The sequence below is a fragment of the Harpia harpyja genome, chromosome 9 (assembly GCF_026419915.1).
Source record: "Harpia harpyja isolate bHarHar1 chromosome 9, bHarHar1 primary haplotype, whole genome shotgun sequence".
NCBI classification, from domain to species: Eukaryota; Metazoa; Chordata; class Aves; order Accipitriformes; family Accipitridae; genus Harpia; species Harpia harpyja.
The window spans coordinates 33,751,430-33,771,513 of NC_068948.1; the positions used below are offsets into that span (position 1 = coordinate 33,751,430).

The 20,084-nt window shown below is 41.0% G+C and overlaps 1 protein-coding gene across 13 annotated transcripts in view; it reads left to right on the forward strand.

Moving 5' to 3' along the window:
• KDM2B (lysine demethylase 2B) overlaps window positions 1–20,084 on the forward strand; it is a 127,407-nt gene that overhangs the window by 69,456 nt on the left and 37,867 nt on the right. For all 13 annotated transcript variants that reach the window (XM_052798012.1, XM_052798013.1, XM_052798010.1 and 10 more), the window contains 2 exons: window positions 7,931–8,385; window positions 16,436–16,522. In XM_052798012.1, the coding sequence (XP_052653972.1) occupies window positions 7,931–8,385; window positions 16,436–16,522 (542 nt within the window). The remainder of the gene's footprint in view (window positions 1–7,930; window positions 8,386–16,435; window positions 16,523–20,084) is intronic.

Here is a 20,084-nt window from a genome sequence, read left to right on the forward strand (position 1 = left end):
TTTTGGGGTGGGGAGGGTGTTGACTCTTAAACATTTCCATGAAGTACCAGCCTACTTAGAATTATATTTATTGAGCATTCCCTTAGCAAGTGGATCCCAGAAAAATAATTTTTGGATGCGTTTGTTCTTTGTTTTCAGTAATGTTTGTGTTGAGATGATCTGCCAAACAGTTGAGGATTTACTGCTATGTTTGGCACTGTACCTTAGTAGCCAGAAATGTGTGCATTACAAATGTGCTCTGGTGGGATGGATATTTAGTCCTTTTATAGAGCATCTCCTCTACAGAATGCGTTACGGTCACTAAACCTGGCTTCCCTCTCCTTTCTTTTCTTTAATCTCTACTTTAGTTCTGTCTGTTTGGTGACTGACTTCTAGTTCTGCAGAGTAACAAAACCAAGAAAACACCTACACAAATCTACATGATCTATAACCTAAGTGCAGGGAGGTCAAAGAAACCTTTACAACAATAGCTGAAAATGGACCATAGCAGAGATGGATAGATGTGCCTGAAGCGGGAAGGCATTACCTTGGCACTGATGTGAGCTTTACATCAGTGTGTGACAATTCCAGTTGTTGCCTTGCTGAACTGCCCTGTTTTTCCTCCTTTTAATGGAACAAGACGGTGGGCCATGTTGCCTCCCTGCTTTTAAGCGCAGAATGGCTGAAAGTAGCACAAGTGCCAACTAAATCTTAACTGATACATGTTAAGTGTGGAGGATGACTAAAGTATTTCTGTGCCTCCTGCTCCCTGAGGTGCCACTTGGAGTGAACCTGGCATGCTTGGAACTGCCCCAGGTTCTGGACAGAGTGGGGAAATGATCACCTACTAGAATAATTCTTAGTAGAAGGGATTGAAGAAGTTATGGGCAGACGTCACTCTCCAGTGAGTTTTACTGACCAAGAATAACTTGAGGGACCTAATAGTCTGTGTAGATAGGCCAGGGAAATTTCTTGGGGTCACGGGGAAATTGGGTACTTCACAGTTTGTTCTCTTCTTAGCTTTGTGAGACCCCGGTCAGAAGGGTTAGTTAAGCAGGAGCTCAGTGTGGAGAAGTTTTTCTCGTTATACAAGATCATCCTGGAGGAAAGGATGAATTAGCCTCTTGGATCAGCTCTTCATAAAGCAGTGACAAAACTCTGATGACTGCATTCATTGGAAAATAAGGAGCAACCTCCTGTTGTCTAAACCACTGGCATGGAAGGAGGCTCGTCCTGCAGGCAGGGTGGGGGTGTCGGATCGCTGAAGTGTAATTTCAGAAGAAATTCGATGCGGAGAGTGAATGGTTCAGGATGTTGAGATGGGACCTTTCCCAGCTAAATCACCAGTGTGAATTTCAGCCCAACTCAGTAATTACTGGTAGTGGTTTGGTGATCCCCACGAAATATGCCTTAGTCCAGTTACTAGCTGAGAGATATTAAAATCATATAAAAGCTCATTGGGAACCATAGATGTCCAGTGTCTAGAGGGAAAAGAATTGTTTTGCATGACCAAAGAGTGCCAGCTGCAAAGGCATCAGGAAAAGGAGCTTGTCTATTTGGAAAATGGTTTGGTGGCAACATTGTCTGGGCCTTGTTGTCTCCTGTGGTGGCTTCAGTTGTTGGCCTAGTGGAAAGTGAATATGAAACTGTTCTGCTGTTGTTTGGGCATGGTCTTATGGTCATTTCAAGCTACTGTGAGAAACGTGCTGCTCTCTCAAGACTATTCTGTTTCTCGAACTCTAGAGATTGTGCAGCTGCCCCATGAGCTGAATCAGTTCATCTATCTGACTGAAAATTAACCCTATCGAAAAATGAATATATTTGTTATCAGTAGGATTGATGAGCTGATGCGACTTGCAGCCCTACTGCATGGCTGTGGGTGCCAAGTCGAGGTAGGTGGTGGAAGAGTCTGGGTGGGCAGATCTTAAGCTGTTGTTACTGTCTTGAATGGATTGGTACTTTCAGCTTACCTAAGTGATATCTACTGACAGCGTGTAGTTCATCCACCTGCCTGCTATCTCTTGACTTCAGAGTATTAGCATGCTGATAAAATCTCTGACATTGACATCCAGGGCCTTTCTCTCCAGAGGAGAGACAGATGTGTACTTCTTTTTGTCAGAAACTTGCTTTTTATTTGTTGGCAGAATCTTAACCTTAAAATAATTATTGAACTGGGGATTGTGGTTCAAAAGCCCAGATCTATTATATCTGCTGGATCTTTCATTTTGGCATTTGTCAAATTCAAAGGAGTAAAGGTACATTATTTACCTTTACAAAGCTGCACTGCTTTGTTCTGCAGGAGTAATACTGGTGCAAATACTTGCTTGTCTTTTCTTTTAACTGGTCTCAACGTCCAGCCTCTTGACTCAAATAAATCTCTATGAACTGTAATCCTTGAATTACACTTGTTTGTTCTGCAGTGTCTGTATCTTAATATCATTCACCTGCTGTGGGATAGGAGATCCAAATGAGGTCAGTGTTCCAAAACCCCACTGCTTTGTTTTTAAGCTTCTCCTCAGAACTGCTAAGGTCTTTAAATTGTCCTTTCCTTAGAGACCTCTCTATCCACAAGCAATTTCTTGATTTCCCATGAGAGAGTATCCCTTGACAAAGAATTTCCCATTATTCTCCTTAAAGAGTAATGAAACAAAGTACTTAACTTCTCTGCAGACTCCTCAATAGATTTAATTGTCTTTTGTCCTTCTTAGTTTAAGAAAAAATTCTTCACATCCTTATACTCATTTTCAGAAATTCCTCTTGAATAATCTTAATGTTTCTCCTTTTTTTTTTTTTTAATAATTTCCTTGACATAATTTGTTGTAAATGTCTACTTTCTACCTTTCTTTTTGGGTGCTTGAATTTGCTATTTTTCACTCTTGAGTTGTGCTGCTTTCTTTTCTTACATAACTTCTGATACAGTGGTCTTACTGGATCTCAGAAGCTAAGAAGCAACAGGTGATTATTAGTTGAGGAGGACATCCACCAGAGATAGCACAGGATGCTGCCCATGGTCTCTGGGATTCATAAGGTGGTAGTTCTCATAGAATTGGTAGAGATTCTGTTCTCCTGCGTGAAAAAAAGGAGATTTACTGTGGTGATAGAGAACATCTTTGGAGGCACACAGAAAACTGAGTTCATCAGCAATGGTGTTTTAAAGATATCTTTAGACTTTTCATACTATGTTGTCGTTACACAGTATTTATTTGCTTTGACGTGAAGGTTGCTAAATTCAGAGTGACTCTTTCAAGGCATTGCCTACTCATGAAAATGTATTGCTGTGATTGTGTTGTTTTACCTCTGTCCTGATAGTTGAATGCTAGCATAGCACTTTATATTGTTCTTTGTGTTTCTGTTTACTAAATGTCTTGACTCAAAAAACTTCAGATGGGGAAAAAAAAAGAAAACACCTCACTATAGGCAATGCTAAAACCTTGAGTGTTCCCGCTCCTCAAAAAAAGACATCTGCCCTTCTAAATGAGTTGGAAGATGATGACCGTGGTTTCCTTACCCATTCTTCAGGCCCAGAATTGAATTTTCAGGCAGTTGCCTCCTAGTTAGTGTGTGAGACCGTTCTTTTCAGATCTCTTCTGCAGAAGGGCAAACACTCGGGGGAATGATGACATGACAGCAATCCCAGGCTGTTGTAAAAGCACATAATCTCTCTTTCTCTCCCCTTTTTCTTTTCCTTGTCCCTCTCAACTGTGACATTTGTCCTGCCGGCTGAAATCAGAAACAGATCCTATTTGGGTTTCCTACTAGATTTGAACATGCACTGTTTTGGGATGGATATGTCTTCATTATTTTTACTCTTACCATGAATGAGTCTGTACTGCGTGTTTTCAATCACAATTGACCTTCAGTGAGATACAGATCTTGAGAGTGAGCTGACAAAGAGTAATTGGGAGAAGATACTGGGCTATCGAAAATGTGCTTTCTCTGTAGCCTGCAGCTTTTAAGACTCCCGTTACTAAAATTTTAACAGGATGGCTCTAACTACATGTTAAGCCTGATGGATGAAGAAGATATGCCCTCTGGCATAGTGAAGGAGCCATGTCTTTTTTTCTCCATCTTCTCAGGGGATAGAAGAGATTTGCTTATGATAGACAGGTACTGGACTATATTGAGTGACTTCTGTGTGGGGTGCTCCATGCAGTGATACATTTCCAGTATGCTCAGGGTTTTTTTCTGCTAATGACAATGTCATTGCTGTCTTTAGCAGACCAATAGGAACTGCTGCTCCCAAGTCACAGTGTCAGGGTTTGGAGCTGGGAGTGGCAAGATAGATATTACACACTGAACTGTTTTTACTAAAGAGTTTAGAAATATTTCATAATTATACCTCACACCCCTCCCTTTCTTTTAAGTTCTGTAATACAGCAAGTTGCTTTTCAGCAAGGAAAGAAACTGTGTATAATTGTCCTTCTTGTACAAGTGGATAACTGTGGGGAAAGTTAAATGATTTGCCCAGAACCACAGGGAAGTGAACTGCTATAGAAAAAAGGTATTTCTAGCTCACTGTCCTGTGGTCAAGCCTGTGCTGCTACTCCTCTTCACTGAGTTATGTCACTGACTGGTTTGTATAAGCTGGTTTTATTTGCTTTGAGATGGAGAGGGGTGAAGGTCTTTTTGCACTAAGTGGTATGGAAGCCCAGACTGGATAACCACTCTAAAACTAGAGTTCTAACCTGGTATTGGCTGGTGCGTTGACTCAGAAGAAGAAACCACAGTTGCGTTTAGCAGGAGCTGTTTTCCATGGAGAGACTTTCTAAACCAAAAACCTCCAAGTCGGTGGAACCCTGGTAATACACTGCTTAAAATGCACTTCTTGACAAAATAAATGCAGATTATCCTTATGTAGGGCCTCAGCTTGCAGCATAGTAACTTTCAGTCAGATACTGTTTGCATTAAGATGAATAAATAAAAATAATGGTATATTGCATTACTACAAAACACTTGAAAACATAAGATTGAACCTTCCTCACCTTGAATTTATCCTTCCATTATTGATTCCCTTGGCTTTTTTTTTTTTTTTTTTTAAATTACCAGCAGTAGCAGACAGTTGTTGTCTTTTGAAAGGAGTCCACTCTTAATCTGATAGTGCAACAGTACTGTAATCCCCTAGTGCTCCAGAATAGACTGATATATTTCAGGTTAATAGCAAGCCCTGTCCCCAGATGTAAAGTTAGGCAAGGCATCAGGCAACTGCCAGGCTCGCAGAGAACAGGCCACAGGGCACTTGTTTGGTGATGGCTCATTTTGAGGTTAGATTTAGATTGGGTTTTGTCTGTCCATACCCAGGTGTCGCTGGCACAGCAGGGCCTGTCTTGTGCAGACAGCCGGTGGCAGGGAAGCGGTGGCAGCTGGCAGAACAGAATTGCTGGCCCCCCCGTGTGCTTGTTTCTGATGGGAATAGGCCCCTAGTATGCTGTGGTGTTCCACTCCTGCTTGCCTTTTGTTTCCATAGATTAGAGCAAGAGACAAAAAGTGGAGATCTCTCTCAAAGGCTGTTTTCTCTTAGCACCAGAGCATTACTTGGAGTAATGTGATCTCCCTCTCTTTCTTTAGGCCTTATCTACGCTAGCGATTTGCCCCACTTACAGCCATTAGTTCCTGTTCAGCAGAGCCACAGCATAGGAAGACAGAAACATAATTTTCTTTGTGCAGATTTATACCAATTTCTGTTAACGATGCTGTACTGGTAGCGTAGGGAAGTGTATCTGCTTTCACCTTCTTCTGCTTTATCAGTGGCATCTTCTCCCATCTAGACTGGGCTTTTGTGCTTCAGTCAATTGTAAAATAGTTCACCAAGGCAGCGTGGCTTAGAGAAGGGGCTCCAGCCCTGGATCCAGGAGCCTGGATTCTGATTCCTGGTTTTGCCCTAGATTTGATGTGCGACAATGAGCAAATCGTGCTTTCTCCCAAGCATCTGTTTCCTCAGCTGTAAAATGGGAGAATGACATAAGCTGATTATATAGCCCTTTGAGGTGGGTAAGTGTGCTAGCTACTGTGGACAAAGGAAAAAACAGTATTAAATAAAAGTTGGATAACCTGGTGGTTTTTAAATGTTCTGGTTAAGATATTTTCTAATCCTGTTTATTTTTCTAAGAGAAGCATGGGGGTGTATTAGCACAGACCAGGGAGGAAGAGCTGCTTTGGAGTGTTGCATGCCACCACCTCAGCACACAAAATAAACTGTGCTGTACTTCATGGTGAAGCTTTTTTGGAGGGATGCAAGGAGGATGTTAGCCTGCACTGTGGATGTAGAGCTGGATTTGGCTGTGACCAGCCTTGCTGGTAGCTGGTATTTTTGTGACTGCCATCTTTTCACAGGTGTTTCAGCTTAAATGTGCCTTTCAGGAGTAATTTTATGGCTATTTTGGTTCTGAGGAAAAATGCAAACATGACTGAAGGAGTAGACTAGACACAGAGATGCTTCATTTTTGCAGACACTGTAGGAACAGCACTTTTGCCCTGAGAAGTATAAAGTGGCTAACTCGTATCTCTTGGGCACTAACCTGCAGAGGTCTACCTGACCTTACAGAATTTTTATTTGAAACTGCAAAGCTAAGCAGCTAGGCTAACTGCCCTCGGATAGCTACTCTGCCACTACCTGTTGCATCTTTGCTACTCAGCTGACAAGTAGCGTGTATTTTGCAAGATGGTATAGACTATGCAAGAGACAAGGAGCTTCTCTGTGATAAGGATGAATTTGCCAGCTTGGAACTGGGCTTCAGTGTTTGTTTTCAACCTCACTGTTAAACAACCGGATACTGAGCTTTTTCTTTAATGTTCATTTAATCATTCCTTAAGCATAATTCACATTGTCCTAATCCAAAGCTACTGCATTGCAAAGCATGAAAGCTGTGAATGGAACTTTTCATTAATTGTTCACTCACTTTTTCTGTATGACTTCTGTTTCCTTTGCAGAGTGTTTTTGTTTGCAGCTTGATCTCATACCCATTTCAGCCAGTATTAAAATTCACATTGACTTAACTGGGTGTTGCCAGTGTTAACTGTATTTTCCACAGAAATTCCTGCTGTTGCTAGCCTGTATTCAATGTTGTTCACTTAGTAAAGGAAATTGTGTCTGATAAATAAGAAAAGATGTGTGCTTTAGGGAACTTTGGCCACTAGTTTCCAACATTGCTTTCACTGCTTGATTGCATGGAGTTGGGTAGCAGTTGGGATTTTTAGGGGGAAACCTAGTATAAAACTAAGATTAACAGTTCTTTAGACTCAGAAACTTGCCTTTAAATTTTCCTGAGAAGTACCTAGAATGTATCGGGGATGGTGTTAAGAAAAACAGTATCATGCAACTCTGTGACAGTCCTTGCATTTCTCAGTGTGTTTAGGCTTCTTGTCTGTAAAATAAGCATAATTGTAATCCTTTGTCTCAGAAGAGCAATGAGTATTCACGCAGTAGGTTCTTGTTTTACCAACAGTTGCTTGCAAAGAGGAAAAGTATTGAGAAGTTGATTTTCTGCCGTGCAGAGTTCCTGGAAGAATGATGATGTACAACATTTTAATGTGCTTTCTCCCATCATTTTTCCCCTCCTCTTTCTAACTCTCCTCTTAAAGCTGTAAGGCTGCCGAATCTGGTCTCTTTTGGATTTGCGGGAAAATTAATTGTGTGACTTAAGAGCTCTGCCTACTCTTAATTGAAGGCATAGAGGACTGAAGCTTTGAAGAAAGCATAATTTTTCCCTAAATGTTTCCCAGTCATTTGAACTGAGTAGATGTTAATGAAAACCAGCATTAAAACAAACAAACAAACAAACAACCCCCCCATCCAAATTAAAAATCAGCTGAATAGAGCCCATTCCTGTCACATACTTAGTAGGCATTATCGAGTGCCCTTTTAAATAGGCAGTGCCTAGCCCCAGTGGTAGAGAAGTGTTTAAGCTATGAATTACATTGGGTAAAATTTCAGCATTCTTTTTCTAACTTTCAGATGCAAAAAGAAAACGCAGCACAGACAGCTATTCATCAGATTCGTGGTTAGACATGGATGAAGAATCTTGTGATGCCCATATCCGGGAGGAGAAGGATGACAGCTTGGATAAGAACTCTAAATCCTTGGTGGATGGCTCCTCTTCACCCAACAGCACACACTCAGAAGAGAAGGAGGGTGCAGGAAGAAAACAAAAAGCCACAGTAATGAGATACCTAAAAAGAACTTTGTCTAATGAGTCAGATGACAGCATAAAATCAACGACCCCCACGGACTATCCCAAAACACCAACGGGGTCTCCAGCTACAGAAGTTTCAACCAAATGGACTCACCTCACAGAATTTGAACTGAAGGGTTTAAAAGCCCTGGTGGAAAAGCTTGAATCTCTCCCAGAGAACAAGAAGTGTGTTCCAGAAGGCATCGAAGATCCGCAGGCTCTCCTAGAGGACATGAAGGTGGGTGTGATAGCTTGCTGATCCACGCAAACTATTTTCTGTGGGCATAGAAGACAGCAGGAGATCAGAAAGCAAGTTCTACAGCAGAGGGATGGCAGCTTGTGTAGTGACCAGCTCATATCAGCCTGCTATGCCACAGAGAGGGAAATTATGCCTTCAACAAAAGCCATCTCCACTCTGGGGAGATGGCTGTTTGCAGTCTGATTTAATTGATGCAGTCCTTTCTAACTCTCGTAGCCACGGCCAAAAGTTTAGATCCTCTCATAATTCAGCACTTGTTATGTCCCATGTGTAAATACTATACCTCAAAAAGTCTATTTATATTTATAGTCTTAATCTGCCCTTTTTGGTCTAGTGTCTTTCTGGAGTATATCTGATTAACTGACACAGGAAATGTAAATACTTGATTGTAATTCAGAAGATACATTGTCTAATGTTTTTGGTTGCTTTTTTTTTCTTTCACCTTTTTAATTTTCTTTTCCTCCATTGCCCTCTATAGGTTGATAATTATTCTCCACTGGTACAATACACTGTTTTTGGAGATGGTGTGAGGAGTGAATGCTCACTAGTGACAGAACTTCTCTTTAGGTTTTTAGCATACTGAAGGTGGTAGCCCATCTGACTTGGGGATAGATTCCTCCTGAAGACCAACATGACCTTGCTACTTCGAGTCCTAACCCTGCCTCTGATCCGTGGCATCCCTTTGGACTACTTGGTTAGCTTTTCTGTGTCTTGTTTTCACATTGTATAAAATAGGCATCTTAATTACTTTTTTTCAACAAAGCGGAGAGCAGCATACTCTTGTAAATTTGCTGGGACTTGGCCAATAAGGCTAAAATTGTCAGCCTGTCCTCCACAGGTCCAGTACCATGGCAATTTGGCCTGATTTGGAACTATGAGTAGTGATGCGTGGTCTTGTGTTTGGACAGCTCATTTCGCACTGTTTCTGTGTATAATGGGGTTCTTCAGCTACATACATTCTATACACAAGAGCTGTGTAAGCCACAGTCTGAGGGGAGAAATACGTGTTTATATGGTAAAAGGGGAACCTGTACTTCTTTAGTGCAAGTAGTGTAACAGCTGCTTAGAAATGGCTTCAAAGCTAGTTAAAGAATACTGAACATATGCAGTGTGCAGTGGAACCATATTCCACAATCTTGGAGCCTGGAATTGTGATACACGGTACTCATTTTGGTAAACCGCAAGAGCTCAGAGTCTCTTCTTGCAAAATCAGCCACTTCGTGTATGACAGTGGACGCACATGCCCAAAGTTGTGGCTGTAGATTCACTGGCTTGCTTTGTGATCAGTCATCTTCTAATCAGAAATCAAAATGAAGCTTTGAGACCAGGAGTTGAATTTGTGGTGAAGGAGAAAGAATGGTAGGGTAACGTTTCCAAGCGTGATGCACAGACCATGTTTCACTTAAAAATAAACTGCCCCTTCTTGCAATCCCAGAAAAGGGTACAACACGTAATAGATGGTGCAGATGTTCAGAATATGATCATGCATGCTCTTTTGATGACATACTCCAATGCACTGTGAGACATCTTAGTAGAACATGGCAAGATACCATATGTGAATCTGGTTTAAAGCACCGTGTAGGAGTATATGCTTTCTTACTCCTTTCCAGAGCAGTGGATTCACTAGCTGCAGAGATGGAGAACTGCAAATGGACATTTAAGAAAAAAGCCCAAGTCGTGCCCTTTTTGGTGATACTGTGCTTTAACTGGTATTAAGTGGGCATCTGCCAGTTTATTTTGTGCATCTTGCAGAGTTGCAATCTGATGTTCCATCTTCTTTGATAAGTGCCTGCTCCTAAACTTTCTCTCCTTGCCAGCACACACTGTAACCATCAGGATGTAGCCCAACATCTGGATATTTATGGTTCCCTGCTGGTTAAAAAGCCCATGACCACATCTAAACATCATGCATGCTGCAGAATTGTTTTCTCTGGAATCACCTCTGTATGTTTGGCAAGCCTGTGACTGATCAGTCAGAGCAAGACCTTTTAAAAGTACGTTAACTCAAACATTTCCTTGAAGTGTCTAAAGAACTGTTAAAGAACTTTCTTACCCATCTCTTTTACAACGTTGGCCCACATTTAAGGTGGCCCTCAATTTTCAGAGAATGGAAGTCAATACAGCATAGTAAATTAATTAAAGCCCATGTAGTCTGTTTCCTCCATAATTCTCCCTACAGCTGCATAATCCACTTGCTTGGTGCTCTGAAGGAATTGGGCCAGTTAGGGTGATCAGATCAGTGGTTGCTTGAGTACACTTCCTCTCAAGTCAGGAGTGGAGCCTAGGACTCCCCACACAGGCCTTCCCTTTGCTCATCAGCAGATTTTCTGAGGCAGCGAGTGACAAGGTGTGTCCTGTTCCCATCTAGAGTTGGGACCCTGGATGCAACAACCCGTTACTGCTTTCTGCTGCTGTGCTCGTTGACATGGTGGAGAACAGTGCAGTGGAGCCAAAGCATCCTATCTCCTTGTAACCCATGTGATACCAAAGCATGAAGTTTCATTCAGTTTATTGGCTTTAAAAAAAAAAATCAAAACCAATTGTATCAGTGTATGTTTACAGCTTCTACCTTCAAAGGATAGAGCATGCTGATGGAAAAGCTGCCAAGTGACTGATTTCAGCCCCTTGAGCATATATCTAGCATAATGGTCCTTGCAGGATTCCTGTATTACTTGCTGTGCAGAATGTGGCTATTCAGTATTTTGTTCCATCCTTGCTCTTCAGTGTGTCTCAGGTATGTCATACTGTTCAGACCCTTAGCTGAACGTGGTGATAAGAATGTTCCCTTGGGGTTCCCAGTGATACTCATCACTACTGTAGTCATGTGCTTCACAAGTGGTAATTGATGAGCTGTTGTTATCTGGTTCACAGGTAGGGAACTAGGGTGCAAAGAGATTAAGATAAAAGTGACCATCATTTTGGATACTGGCTTTATGTGCTGTGGATGTGATTTTCAGAAAAGGTAGCATTATTTAAGAATGATACGTGCAAAAGATAATTTTAATGGTATTGAAACTGTAATTGCTTAACATTTCTGCAGAGCAGAAGTTCTGATCTTTAACATCCAGATCCCAAGCCAGGCGTGAGGAAGACTAGGATCATAAAATTTATGACTGCCTCTGGAAACTTGATTTAAAAGGTTTGCCCTGTGTCACATAGAGACATAATGGCAGAGGAAGAAATACAGTCCATTTTTCCAGAATGGTATTTGTCTCCTTGACCACTAAATCATATTCCCTCTTACTTTGCTACTAGTTTTCCAACTTGTACAGAAAATAATGTGGGGATTTTGCTGATAGCATTAGCAGTAGAGTGAGCAGAAGCCTGGCACCTTTACCTCACCCTGATGAATATCCAGAGCACCAGTCATCTATGGGACTGAACGGAGACAGAAATCGTGCAGAAGAAGCTGTGCAGATCATACGTGCTGTGACTGTATTCAGCTATATTCACAAGGTTTATTTCATGGGCAACATGACTTTTGGGCATGTGATGTATTAATAATACATCCTATAAAAAGTACACTTTTCGTGCACCCATTTGAGAGTTATTTTTAACAAATGCATAGCAAGAACATGCTCTGACAGAAAGTCTGAAAGCTTTTGCTCTGCTTGGGAAGTCTTAAACAAGTTTCTTCCTGAAGAAAATAAATATGTGTTTATTGCAGCAGTTTTATTTCTTAATGAAATACACTCAGGAACTTTTCTGTATGACATTCAAGTCTGTCTTTGTGCTTCAGTAAGATAATTAATGTTTTCAGAACACAGGATATGGGTAGCTAAACTGGAGAAAGGAAACCATTTTATTCAGTGATGTGAAGTTTCACAGAAGAAATCAGGGTAACTCGCAAAGAATCCATGCTTTCCCATCTAAGCAAGAATACACTGAAGGATGGGCAACTGAGTACTGCTCTTAGTGGTAAATACAACTACAGCTATATACAGCTATTTAATGTCAAGCAGCTGAGACTCTTTGAAATAAAGTAATTTATTTTCTTTATGAGAAGGGAGACTGAAAACTAAACTAAGCCTGCGTAAATTCCTTACACATCATCTAAGCTCCTAACTAACTGCGACTATGTAGTGGGGACACAGCAATCCAGAAGTGCCAAGCTAATGCCTCTGCAGATTGAGAACCCATTTATCACTGTGATCGATGGAGTGCAGCAGCACAAGGGAGGCTTATTTGCAGAGTATAACACAGGCCTCACTTGGGGAGCGGGTCAGCTCTTCCCTCAGCTCAAACAAGGAATTAAATTATTGTCGGCTGCAGCTCTGCTGTGTGGGCACTGTATCGCATGAGACCTGTGTTCACCACCAAAGGAGCTTCTGAGAGGCCTCCAAACAGCAATTACTGACAGGAGCGTTCACTCCGTAGCAGATGGCATCTGAACAATTGGCCAAGGAGATGCAATACTCTTTGTATCCAAATGTCTGCGGATGGGCTCTGTGTGAGCTGTGTGTACAGCAAACGTGAGGGGAAATTGTTGTACAGATAAACATACACTCCCTGAGAGTGCTCCACTGACCCAGGTTGCAGAAGGACAGAAGACTTGGCAGTATAACTGTTGGCAGGGTGAGCAGCCAGAAGACAGTGCGGCTGTTGCCCTCACATCCTTGCTGTTGGTGTTCCTGTTGGAGGCACATGCAGCCTGCAGTATACATTCCATATATACATGCCCTGAAATGAAATATGAAACAGTGCAACAACTCTGGCTCCCAATTTAAAAATTAAGTAGCAGCTGAATTGTTAGAAAAGTACCTACGCTGATGAGGAAGAAAAGGAGGAAAAAAATCACTGAGAAGTAATTTTACTTAGATGGTGGCCTTGGGGATTGGAAGAATTTTGTTGTGTGGCTTCTCCACTTCATATTTAGCTACCAAATAGTATGGCAGTCTACTAAAGATGCAATTGGGGTGGACTTATGCAGGAAGAAGAGAACAGAGAGGTAACCATCTTACTCCTTGGTGTAGTTTGCACCCCACATCACAGGACAGGTAAAGCTGAGCAGACTTTTGATTGTGACAGTCTGCATCCCACATTAAACACTCTCTGCCAGTGATACTTGTTTGTGTGCAGCCTCTGATTTCAGCACACAACATTTCTGTTGTGTTACCAGCAGGATGGTAATTCCTTTGCTGCTGTTGGGGAAGAGGATTGTGAGATCTGCCTCCTAATAACGCCACAGACCTTCCCCACTTCAAAGCAAAAATGCTGCTCTTCTTCAGAAGGGACTGTGGAAGTCCATTAGGGCAGAAGAAACTCAGTTTGAAGAACAGAGTTTGTCAAATATCCGCAACTCCTTGGCAGCAGGAGAAGATTCTTGTGCAAGACAGATGATATCTACTGAAATATGTTCTTACTTTTTCTTGCCAAGAAATCTTACCCCCTTCTCATTCTGATGACAGGAAAAAACCTCCCTCTACTGAATGCATTTCAGGAGAGTCATTCCTTGCTGTGCTTTTGAAATTAATGGCTAAGCTGAATTCTTACATACTTAATCAGTTTCTTTCCTTCATACCTGCTTTTGTCACCACAGCCTTCAAGTGTAATGAATCGGGCAGCCTTGTGCTGCATGAGCATCACATTGTTTTGTCTGACTGGAGCCCCATGGCTTTTTTTTATCTTTTTTTTTTTTTAAGCAGGTGAACAAAAGCCTGCCTCCTCCAGCCTGTTGTGTGCTGACACTTGACACTACAGTCAGTGCAACTGTGGCTTGGTTATGATTCTGCTACTCAGACATCCATTGTTTTCAGCTGGCTGAGATGATAAACTGCCATAGTTTTACATTTCTTCTTGGCTAATATTTTCACATGATACATACGATAACAAACCTTCACTATCTTGCCAAGTTCTTGGAATATACTCTGCTTTCTATTGAACTCAAGAGTCTCTGACAGTCGTTAGTAGAAATGTTAAGGTTTTCTGTCTTACAAGCTTTCAAATCTAAGAGTAGCAAAGTAAAGAGGGATTAATTTGTCCTTTGTTTGTATGGCTCTCAAGTTGCTACCTTTTTCTGGAGAATTTTGGCTTTGCTATGAGAATACAAAAGATCTCTTCATTTTTAGGATTGAAAACTAACTTTCAGAATGTGGTCACAGTTCAGCTAATGCGGTGATCACTCTCTCAAAATGAAAAGGACATGAGAAAAGAGGTGCTCACTTAACTTCAGCCAAGAGTTAATTTGCCAATGACTAGTCCATGTGTAAAAGTTGTTAGCCATTTCACTTGAAGAGTGGTATGCTACAGACTCTGCCATCACGGTCAGGTTGGGGCACGCTGTGTTTTACTCCTCACTAGCCAAGCTGTGCCTATGCAAGCTCCTGAGTGCAGCCACAGTGCCAGGCTGATGAAACTGGGCTTGTGCTGGTCTTGCTTATTTTGGTCATTGGCGCTGCTTTTGAACTAACCAGTACCCAGAACAGCCTTACTAGCATGATCGTATCTGAAGAAGCAGCACTGTGCTGGTGCTGTAGTGTCTTCTAGTAAGGCATCTCTCATTTAAGCACAGACTGGTGAATTGGCCTGAATCTGGCAGGTTGCCTGAGCTCCAGGGAGAGAAAGCCAGCCCCAGGGACGCTCATCCAAACCCTAGTTTAGATGCTAGTCTGCCTGCTCAGGCTCTTGGGGCCTGCAAGATGCTATCGTACGCCAGGCTTTAGTTGCATGATTACCGAGGAATTCCAAGTGCTCTTCGTATTAAAACAATTACTGTATTTTAAGCTCTTTTTATACAGTGTGTGAAATTTCTAATTATTAAAGCTCTACACTGGGGACTGACAGAGCCTGGTGCCTATTGTTGTCTAATTAAGCTTTTTTCAAGAAGTCGATGTACTTGGGAGCAACACTGTTGAACTTCATTGTCTGGGGTTATCTCCTAAATTCTATTACAAAGTAATTTCCAACCTGCAGTTCTTGTTTGTTTTATTGAAGCATTTTTTTCCCTTCCACCTGTTAGTGCTTATTTGGGCTTCAGTTTTCAGCAGCACAGCAGAATCCTCCTTCCAACTTGTTTTTTGTTTTCATTTGTTGTCTTTTTCAGCTACCTGAACTCCAAATGAAAAGCTCTGTAGCTAGGTTAGTAAGTACGTAGAGAGTCATGGGAAGTGAGTGTAGACTATTCCCAACTGCACAATTGAGTACGCTTACATCTCTCTGTTGAGTTATATGGTCATGGGAGTGATTCACAGCGGTAAAAGCTGTGTAAGCCAGTGCAACCCACTCATGAAATTTCTAGGACAGTGCATCAAAGCAAGAGGATTTGGGGGGGGTGGAAGGGAGGGGAGAACAATCTTTCTTCCTTAATACTGTACTGTCCAGAGTCAGATCCTTTCCTAGTGAATACCCAGGAACCTGAATGCCTTACCCAATCACATAAAGTGAAGTAGATTACAACAGCTCTGGCCTGCCCATCAGTGTGGAAAGGTGGCCAGTGGAAATGATGATGCTCTTGAATTGCCACGTGCAAAAAGGTGAAAGGTTGCAGTGCACAGGCTTCTATATCTAGATTTACCTGAATGTTCAGGCATCTGAGGATTGCTCTAAACTACACAGCTGATGCCCTGTGACTGCAGAAATAATCGTGGCAGAGCAGATGTTTCTCAGGTCTTTTGTAGACTTGATGAGGAGAGGTGGTGTTGGTTGTGGTGACTGATGGGGTCATTTGGGATTTAGTGAGCTGGAGTTTAAAGGGGGAAGTGATATTGGTATTGGACTGATACCAGTGGAAAAACACCAGTCTTTTGGACACACCAGTTTTAAAGTCTGTAATATTTGAGGTGATTAATGGCTGATTTTGCTGTCTGTTTTGCAAGAAACTTCATATCTTGGATCTTAATGACAGGTGCGAGAGTTTTAGTGTGAATTGGAAGTTTGGAAGCAAAAGTAACTTGCAGAGATGTAACAAGTCAGCAAAGATCTTGTCACTCTTATCTTTCATCAGAGTGGAGTATTTTCTCCTGTAAGTCTCTGCACTCTTCAGTTTGAGAAATATTTCTCTGGCTAATAAAGGCCTTTTCATTTGCAACAGAACATACTGAAGGAACATGCTGATGATGACCAAAATCTTGCCATTTCGGGTGTCCCTGTGGTCAGCTGGCCCAAGAAGACTACAAAGGTAATGAGACACAATTACTTACTAATCATTGTTGTGCTAGGTCTTGGTGTTTATTTATCTATAATCTGACAAAGTGCTGTATATGGTACTTTGGCAGCTGCCAGCATTTTTAACATGAAATGTTATTTTTAATGGTTTTATGATTAGGTGTTGAAGCAGAACAGGAAAGTGCCTCAGCAGGGAGAAATCATTTCCATTTAAAAATAATTTGTTTGGGCCTTACTTACCAGTGTAAAACTTTGATATGTCTTGGTTGTTTACTAGTCGTGGTTAAATCTAAAAATGTTGATGCAACATTTTGTGTAAAATTAAATTATGTGTAAATCCTACAAACTGGTCACTTAGTAAGCACTCTGATCTGGATCAGAGGATGTTTTTTCTCTTATACTGTGACCTCCTGAATTCTCTGTACAAGTGTGCCACTGTAACTTTGGAGGGTTGTTTTCTGTCCCTGTATCTTAATTTTTCCTCCTGTATATGGGAGTAATTCACTTTGGAGGAGAATCATGAGGCTTGCTTCATTAATGCTTATAAAGAGTTCGAAATAATTAACTCAAGAGTAATGTCAAAAGGCTGGATGTTATTTATAACAGTGGTATGTTTACCACACTCCAGTTATTCAGTATGCTGTAAAAGCAGCTTTGCTTATTTAGAAGATGTCTCATCGATTCTATTTTTACTTTAATTTTTCACTGAATTAGTTTTATAATACATAATTTCTTCAGAAATGCTGAAAGGGTCAGTCAGCTTAAATCAGGCTTCTATCTGAAAGGCTGTTGTTATTATCATTGTAAATAACTTTCAAATAATTAACTGAGTGAATTATTTTCTCTGTTCTCACTTTTTGTGCTGGTGCACTTGCCATCATTTTGCATATAATCGCTTGTAGCCACGAGAATTTGCTGTTTTCAAATGGGAAGTAGGAGACCATAAACATCAAACTGCCAGAGGAGAGTGGGGCAGAATGAGCATATTGTGTTCCTTCTTGGTTTCTTTTTGGGTTTTAGCTGAGCATGTTTCAGATAAGTTACATCTTGTTAAATACGTATTTCCCTTTTAGCTTGTAATAAATCCATGGGAATATGCTTTGTGTTTAAAACATTTGTTTAAAAACAACAGTGGAAAACCTTGAGAGAAATAGGTGTCAGATTCTCCACTCCACTACTTTGGTAGCTGCTATTCGTTCATCAGTCAAATATACTCTAGGCATTGAATAAAGCAAAATCTCTGTGACCAGAGGAAAGCTGGTGTGTGAAATGTATAAAACAAAACTAAGAAACAACTGACTGTTGTGCTGCATCTTTTAAGCTTGTGGTAGAAGTGAGGATCTTAGTGTTTTGAGGCTTTTATAAACTTTGGCATTTGTTAATGTTCCTGTTCACTTTATTTTGGAATCCTTGATAAATGGTTCATTTCTTATATTTTATTTCTGTGTGTTGGCAACATAACTGTAACTGTAAAAGATTTGTATTTTTTGTGACTTAAATCTTATCCCTCTTTGCAAAATCCATCTTGCTGGCTGCAAGGGGTTTTGTTTTTTTTTTTTAACTTTCACGTGTTCATTTTCCTTTAGGCTTTCTGAAAGCAAAAACTTTTAGAAGGCATCATTCCCAGTGCTAAGGTACAATAACAAACAATTAAATACATTGGCTAATAGCAAATATGAGGAAAACTTTCACAGAAAGTCAGGCTTTAGATTGAAGTTTGGAAATAAAAATTGTAACAGAAGAAATCCTTTCACCATTCTCTTCATATTTACTTTGCTTAATCTGTGATCAGTTTGTATTATGTCTTATGTATTAGTTAAAAGGTACACGTGCAGCTATGGCTGAATGTTTCACAAAAGGAGTTTGTTGTGCTTCTAATTGGCAAATGTCCATATCATCTTACTTGTTACAGCTATTTCCCTTGTCTGGGAACAGAGGCCAAGCGAGCAGGCTAGGAAGACACGTCTTACTTAGAGTTTAGCCTTTGAGTCCCAAATTAAAATATGTTGTTGGAAAGACAATATAGGGGAGATTTGTGTAAAGGCAGTGTTAGTAGTTAAGCTTGGTTATTTCTCCTTTGTTCCCTGTACATCCTGATAATGAAATAGAAGATTTTAGAGACAAGAAAACCCTTAAGGAGGGGGAAACTCCCTTTAAAATTGGATTGTAGCTGGTGGAGCAAGTCTCTATGGCCAGGAGATTCCACAAATGTTGAGTAGAAGGCAGGGGAGTAAAACCTACCAGTAATTTTGCTTTCTGTACTATTGCTCTTGTAGTATATAGGAGAAATGCCAAATACTTAACAGTGCCTTTCCTGAGATACTTGTGTTCAAAGGGAGTGGCAGATACAGTACAGCATGGTGCCAGCTATCCTGGGGCTGGTAAGAAGACATTGTAGCTGGTATATCAGCTTCCAGGGAGAGGAGGATTGTCTGATTCCAAGTCCATAAAGAAAAAGAAGGGAACTGAAATCCAGAAAGAGAAGGCAAGAAATGGAAAACATGGCTCTTGCTTTCTCCCAAGAGAAGGCTCCAGAAGAGATTTAGAAAGACAAGAGCAGCAGATGGAGAAGGAAGAATAAAGCCAGCATTAAATGCCAAAACATTTCAAAGAAAATGGAAATGACTGTAAAGAAAGGAGGGGAAGAGACTAGTAATGGTGAGAGAGCAGGATGAGGAGAGAGGCAAGTACTGAAAAGGGATGGAGTGGGAAAAGCACAGAGCAGGGGGAGAGAACTCTTACTAAAGTAAAAGATCCCTGGAGTAGGGACAGGGAATGACTTAAACTATGTGAATAACCCGAGCTGTGGAAGGGCGGGCTTAATTACGTTGACTTGCTTTTGAAAGAACATGCCTTTAATAACCTGAATGATTTTCTCAGCAGCAAATAATATTTCCCTTTAAAATTGAGTCACAGTTTCTTTTATGTGTTGTTAGTGTGATGTGCCAACAGTGTGCACGGTTCTATACTGCAAAACGGTTGCTTGAAGACTGTGAAATTCTGGGGTTTAGGGAAGAAACATGTTTACTCACCTTAAATCACAATTCACAGTGGATAAGGTGTAATGGGCAAGACGTTTAACGAAGTTTGTGGAAGACCGGTCCGTATGTTGTGGCCCCATTGTGCTGCATCGCTCCTGTCTACCTTTTCTAAAGGCATTTGGGGCTGTCAGTTATACTGCAGTTCACTGTCAAAAAAACTTACGCACTAAGAAAAGAAACAGATGATCAAAAATGTTTTTCTGAGGAGATAAAATAAATGGGTGACATTTGATGATCTTGTGGTTAGTGTACAAAATGGGAGGCAACGGTCTGCATTCTGTTCCCAGCTCTGCTGCAGCCTCCTTGTGTTGCATGAGGTGAATGGCACATTACTGCTCCCTGAGCTTTTCTGTATGGAGATGGTGCTTCCCTTCCTGGGAGGTTGCAAGGCTAAATTAATGTTTATAAAAATCTATGACATCTTCAGCAGAAAGTTTCATAGTAAAATGTATGAACCAGTATTATTTTATGGTAATAGAGAAATGGTGTGTGATTCATAGGCACCTCTTCCAGATCACATTCACTCATTTTTAT